The sequence below is a fragment of the Oncorhynchus keta genome, chromosome 36 (genome assembly GCF_023373465.1).
Source record: "Oncorhynchus keta strain PuntledgeMale-10-30-2019 chromosome 36, Oket_V2, whole genome shotgun sequence".
In the NCBI taxonomy this organism is placed as follows: Eukaryota; Metazoa; Chordata; class Actinopteri; order Salmoniformes; family Salmonidae; genus Oncorhynchus; species Oncorhynchus keta.
In genome coordinates this window covers 65,398-71,397 of record NC_068456.1, presented here as the reverse complement: position 1 = coordinate 71,397, position 6,000 = coordinate 65,398, and the positions used below count along the sequence as shown (strand labels likewise).

General features: G+C 42.1%; 1 protein-coding gene across 1 annotated transcript in view; it reads left to right on the top strand.

The window, feature by feature from the left end:
* The first annotated feature begins 325 nt into the window (after positions 1–325).
* The window catches only part of fhip2a (FHF complex subunit HOOK interacting protein 2), a 28,953-nt gene continuing 23,278 nt past the window's right edge, over positions 326–6,000 (top strand). Inside the window, 7 exon segments of the mRNA XM_035753821.2 lie at positions 326–618; positions 1,586–1,664; positions 1,967–2,136; positions 2,432–2,536; positions 2,663–2,785; positions 3,084–3,284; positions 3,475–3,671. Of these exon segments, the coding sequence (XP_035609714.2) occupies positions 574–618; positions 1,586–1,664; positions 1,967–2,136; positions 2,432–2,536; positions 2,663–2,785; positions 3,084–3,284; positions 3,475–3,671 (920 nt within the window). The 5' untranslated portion in view covers positions 326–573.

Genomic DNA, 6,000 nt, shown 5'->3' with positions numbered 1-6,000 from the left:
TTTCCGTTATGGAAAGCCTATTATGTGAAGTGCGCCGCCGTATGCAATAACTCAATTCGCCCTTGCGTTCCTTCTAAAGAAAGCAAAAGGCAAAGTCTACAACACTTAGTCCACTCTGTTCATAACAGAGTATAGTTTTGAAAACTGTATTGAGATCAACTGTTTCATTGATGACAAAATTAGAGGAATATCGGCCAAAATCCATCTCGCTCCATCTTCTCCCACTGTCGTCCACTGGGCTTCCTATCATCACCATATTTGTTAGTGAGTGGAAACGCCCAGATGCTTCATATTTATACATCCGGTAAAATATCTGGCTCATTGTTCTATCTGTTATATTACTGCTTGGCTGGGGAAGTGCCACGGTGTCCAACAGAGGTGAACGTTACAGTAGTTTGTGTTGTGACAGTGGTTGTGAGATAGAGTCCGCTGTGCGTTTTATTGTTTGCATTTATTTTCCTTCAAGGATCATTATATGAAAACTCCAATCTGGATCGCAGCGCTAACAACAGGAAGAAGATAGAGGAATTCTCTAGGTCTTCTCGTGACAAACTGGTCCAGTCGAAGAACAAAATGTTCTCCAAATTTACATCGATTCTACAGCACGCAGTCGAGGCGGTGAGTTTTCATTTATGTGGAAGATGTCAAACCTCTGGAAGAAAGGTTCAATCGAGGTCGGGGACAATTGGGCCTAACTGGATGTTCTATTGAAGTTAACCACGTAACTGTTAGCGGATGCCAGCTAGCTTTGCCAGATGTGATCGTAGGTGCTGCTAACGCTAACAGCAGAGGTGTCCAACAAAGCCTAACTATAGCTAACGTTAGTTGGCTAGCTAAAACTTTCGTTCTGGTTTCTGGGCTTGTTTCACTTAATATTAAGCAATGTGATTAAAATAATTAGCTAAAGCTGTTAACTACACTGCCCTGATTATAGCCGGCTTAGCTAACGTTAGCAAGCTAATGTTTACATCTCTGCAATCTGTAAAAAAAAGAAAAAGCTTGAAATGGGTATGGTCTAATTGAGTCAACACCACAGAAAACAAATCTAAGTTTAGCTTTCCTAACTAACTACGTTAGCCCAAAGGTCGCCATATAAGTTATTTTTGTCTGTTTGTCTGAAACCTGCTTTGTATACCCCTCTGACTTTTTGACGTTACCATACGGGGTTCCCGTCAAGCGAGAAAGGCTAATTCATTGTTGTGATGTACATGCGAGTCTAGTTAGTCGGCTGCTGAATGTTTTCATCTGCTTTCAAACGTTAGCAAGGGTTGGATATCTGGTAGATTTCTCCACCCTTGTTGATAAGATGACTTGTCGGAGTTGCGCAAACGAGATTGACTGTTAATAAGACACTACATTTGGGGGCTACAAGAAGTAGGCCGACATGTCCAATGTGCAGAGAGTGAAAAGATCTGCTCAAGCAGATGACAAGTTTGTGCGTCTTGCCTGGTCAAGTGTCTGGTTGCTTTACACACAGACTGGCAGTAGGCCTGTAGTAAAGATTGCTAAACTAATTAGACACTGGTTAATCAGACAAAATTGTGTGATTAACAGGGTTTTGATTTGATTTCTGTTTCTGTTCCAGCTTGCGCCTTCACTGCCCTTGCAGGAGGACTTTGTGTATCACTGGAAAGCCATCACACATTACTACATAGAGACATCAGGTAAGACCAACAAACAACACTTAATAGACATCAAGTAAGAGTTCAAATCAAATTTTATTTGTCACATACACATGGTTAGCAGATGTTAATGCGAGTGTAGTGAAATGCTTGTGAAAAAAAACACAAAAAACTGCATAGTTTCCTAGGAACGCGAAGCGAGGCGGCCATCTCTGTCGGCGCCATCTCTGTCGGAGTTTCAAATCACTGTAAACAGACATGGAGTAGAGATATGTTATCAATGATGTGTTACCTGTAACCACAATGTGAAAGCAATATTTGTTTGTTTATTTCTTCTGTGTCAGATGACAAAGCACCTGTGACAGACACCAACATCCCGTCCCATCTGGAGCAGATGCTGGACATCCTGACGCAGGAGGAGTCAGAGAGAGAGTCTGGAGAGACTGGGCCCTGCATGGAGTACCTGCTGCACCACAAGATCCTAGAGACCCTCTTCACCCTGGGCAAGGCCGACGTAAGGGGAACAATGTCCTTTCACACTATCATGCCAACTCAAACCACACTGAACTGGCTCTGACATTTTATTTTTCTTCACATTGTCCTTTTCAGCAACTTTAGTGGATGTGTAACCAGGCGAGCACAGTACAGCAAGACTTTGCTCAGTAGTGAGAAAAATAGTAAAAGACCTCACTGCACTCTGTTGGATAGTTAGCCTATACCAAATCATGTTAGAAAGACCAGATCAGGTATGAAAAGTACCATGGTGTTTCTTAATCTTAATCTATTGGGGTTGTTTTGTCTCCCATCAGTGTCCTCCGGGAATGAAGCAGCAGGTTCTGAGTTTTTACACCAAGCTGCTAGGACGCATTCACCAGCCTCTTCTGCCCCACATCAATGTCCATAGACCTGTACAGGTGAGATCCAATACGTTTTACTTTGTAGATATGGATGGTTTTAACACGTGGATGTGTTTACTATGTAGATGTCATTTGTACACTGTTTCAGTGTGAAGTAGTGTGCCTCTCTGGTTGACTCCTCAGAAACTCATCCGTCTGTGTGGAGAGATCCTGGCTGCTCCCACGGAGAACGAGGAGATCCAGTTCCTCTGCATTGTCTGTGCCAAACTAAAGCAGGACCCCTACCTCGTTAACTTCTTCCTGGAGGTAAGTATGATGTCCATAAGATGCTACCATAACAGAGGCAGCAGGGTTGTCTTCATTGGGCACCAAATGCTCTGAAATGGATTCAAATAGAAAGGTACTTACTATCTGTACTTATCCAAAAAAAAAAAACATTTGGCTGATTTTTTTTTTTTTCATGTTGCAAAACGTTTTGTTAGTGTACCCTAATGAAAACGAGTCAGGACGTTTCAGTAAGGAGACTTGAGAGACGGCTGAACTGACGTCACACAGTTTGAATCCTACAATAGTTTTTTTCCCCCTTGCATCTCCTGGTTCACAGAATAAAGTGAAGAGGCCTGACTCAAAGAGGCCTGGTGTAGAGGGGGTTAGGGAGGACTTGGCTTCACCAGACACAGGTCAGCCCCAGGCAGAGGGACAGGCAGCTGAATCACCTGAGGAGCCCAAGTCTGCTGCTGCCCAGTCCAACAACAACAACAACTACAACATAGTCACGTCTCTCCTCAACCTCACCAAGAGTCCGGTCAGTACCTCCTCATACCACAGATCTGAGACCAGGTTACTCATACCACACTGATCATTGATATAGTCTGTTTTGATTTGAGCTTGCAGTGGGAATAGGCTTAGTGGTGTTTTTAATGTAGCTTGAACTGTGTTTGTTGTTTGAGTAGCATCTATATTCATGCTTTCCTCTCTCTCTCTCTCTCTCTCAGGATGGCAGGATAGTGGTGAAGGCATGCGAGGGCCTCATGCTGCTGGTCAGTCTGCCTGAGCCGGCCGCGGCCAAGTGTCTGACGGAGAACACTGAGCTCTGTGAACTCTTGACTGACAGACTGTCAGCCTTCTACAAGGCTCTCCCCATGTCCATGGATCCCCTGGACATTGAGACAGTGGAGTCAGTCAACTGGGGGTGAGGCTTTGCTGTCCACTCCTCATGCTACCTCTGCTTTGTCAGAGAGACAGTACCTTCAGAAAGTATGCACACCCCTTGGATTTTCCAAATTTTGTTGTGTTACATCCTGAATTTAAAATGGATTCAATTTATATTTTGTGTCACTGGCCTACACACAATATCCCATAATGTCAATGTGGAATTATATATTTTTTAAAAAGGTTTACAAATTCATAAAAAAATGTAAAAGCTGAATATACTTGAGTCAATGAGTATTCACCCCTTTGATATGGCAAACCTGAATAAGTTCTGGAGTAAAGTCACATAATAAGTTGCATGGACACACTCTGTGTGCATTAAGTGTTTAACATACACTTTGAATGACTACCTCATTTAGGTTCCACACGCAATTATCTGTAAGGTCCCTCAGTCAAAGATGGTACAAATAATAAGAAAAGCAGACATTTAATATCTCTTTGAGCATGGTAAAGTTATAAATTCTGCTTTGGATGGTACACCCAGTCACCCCAAAGATACAGGCGTCCTTCCTAACTCAGTTGCCGGAGAGGAAGGAAACCGCTCAGGGATTTCACAATGAGGCCAATGTTGACTTTTTAAAACAGTTACAGAGTTTAATGGTTGTTGTAGAACTGAGCATGAATCAACTAACCTAAATGACAGAGTGAAAAGGATGCCTGTACAGAATACAAATATTCCAAAACAAGCATCCTGTTTGCAATAACGTTCTTAATACAAAGTGTTATGTTTGGGGAAAATCCAACACATCACTGTGTACCACCTGGTTATCTGCTTTCCAACAGACACGAGAAGACATTCACCTTTCAGCAGAACAATAACCTAAAACAAAAGGCCAAATATACACTGGAGTTGTTTACCAAGACAACATTTTAGTGTTCCTGTGTGGCCTAATTGCATTTTTAACTTAAATTGGCCTGAAAATCCATGGTAAGACTTCAAGATTGCTGTCGAGCAATGATCAACAACCAACTTGACAGAGCTTGAAGAATTTTAAAAAGAATGTGCAAATATTGTACAATCCAGGTGTGCAACATTCTTACACCTACTCAGAAAGACTCACAGCAGTAATCGCTGCCAAAGGTGATTATAACGTGTGTGATACGATTATCAATGAGTTATTTCTCTTTAATTTTCAATAAATTAGCAAATATGTTTAAAAACATGTTTTCTCTTTGTCATTATGGGGCATTGTGTGTAGATGGTTGAGGGGGAAAATATATTTAATCTATTTTGAATTCAGGCTGTAACACAACAAACTGTGGAATAAGTCCAGGGATATGAATACTTTCTGAAGGCACTGTAATGCTACATATAGTGTGTGTGTCCAAAATGGCACCCTATTCCCAAATAGTGCACTATTTTTGACCAGGTTCCATTAATCTCGGGAAACCCAGAACTAAAAACTTGTGTAATTGCGTCAGATGCACCATCATGTTCTGGGGGGAGATGTATGAGAAAAGATACTAACCAGACGAGCGAAGTCTCAACCTCCTAAACGGGAACTCTCAGTCAAAGCATGGGCCAAATGTCCACTTCCGAAATTCGAAAAATGCTAACAACTGCGAAATCATGATTTGTCCAAATGATCAGTGATGAATAAATCAACATTTTCTCATTGGTCATTGCAGTCTGGTGATGGATGCTGCGATGCCAGCCTATGTTACGTGTGTCTGTCCAAGAGAGATGAGGGCACATAGACTACTTTTGAACAGAGCCTCATGGGCTCTGGTCAAAAGTATTGCACTATATGGTTGCGTTTGGGACACATCTGCAGCATACCCCCTCTCTAAATTAGTATCAGTGAATGGTCTGCCAAGGGAAAATTGTAGGGAAGTGCATCTTTCCCTTTCAAGACGATTCGATATGTATACATGGGTTCCGATGCAATACAGGAACGATACATTTTAGTTTGAGACTATTCGGTTTGATTAGAGAAAGAATCGATGCGATTCGATGTACTAACATTTGTTGAGGCCCACTGTCATGCCACTCATCCGCTGCCATCACCTCATGTTTCAGCATGATAATGCACAGTGACATGTTCCAAGGATCTGTACACAATTCCTAAAAGCTGAAAATGTCCCAGTTCTTCCTTGGCCTATGTACTCAACAGACATGTCACCCGTTGAGCATGTTTGGGATGCTCTGGATCGAAGTGTACGACAGCGTGTTCCAGTTCCAGCCAATTTCCAGCAACTTCACACAACCATTGAAGAGGAGTGGGACATTCCACTTGCCACAATCAACAGCCTGATCAACTTAATGCGAAGAAGACATGTCAATAGGGCCTAATTTATTCATTTCAATT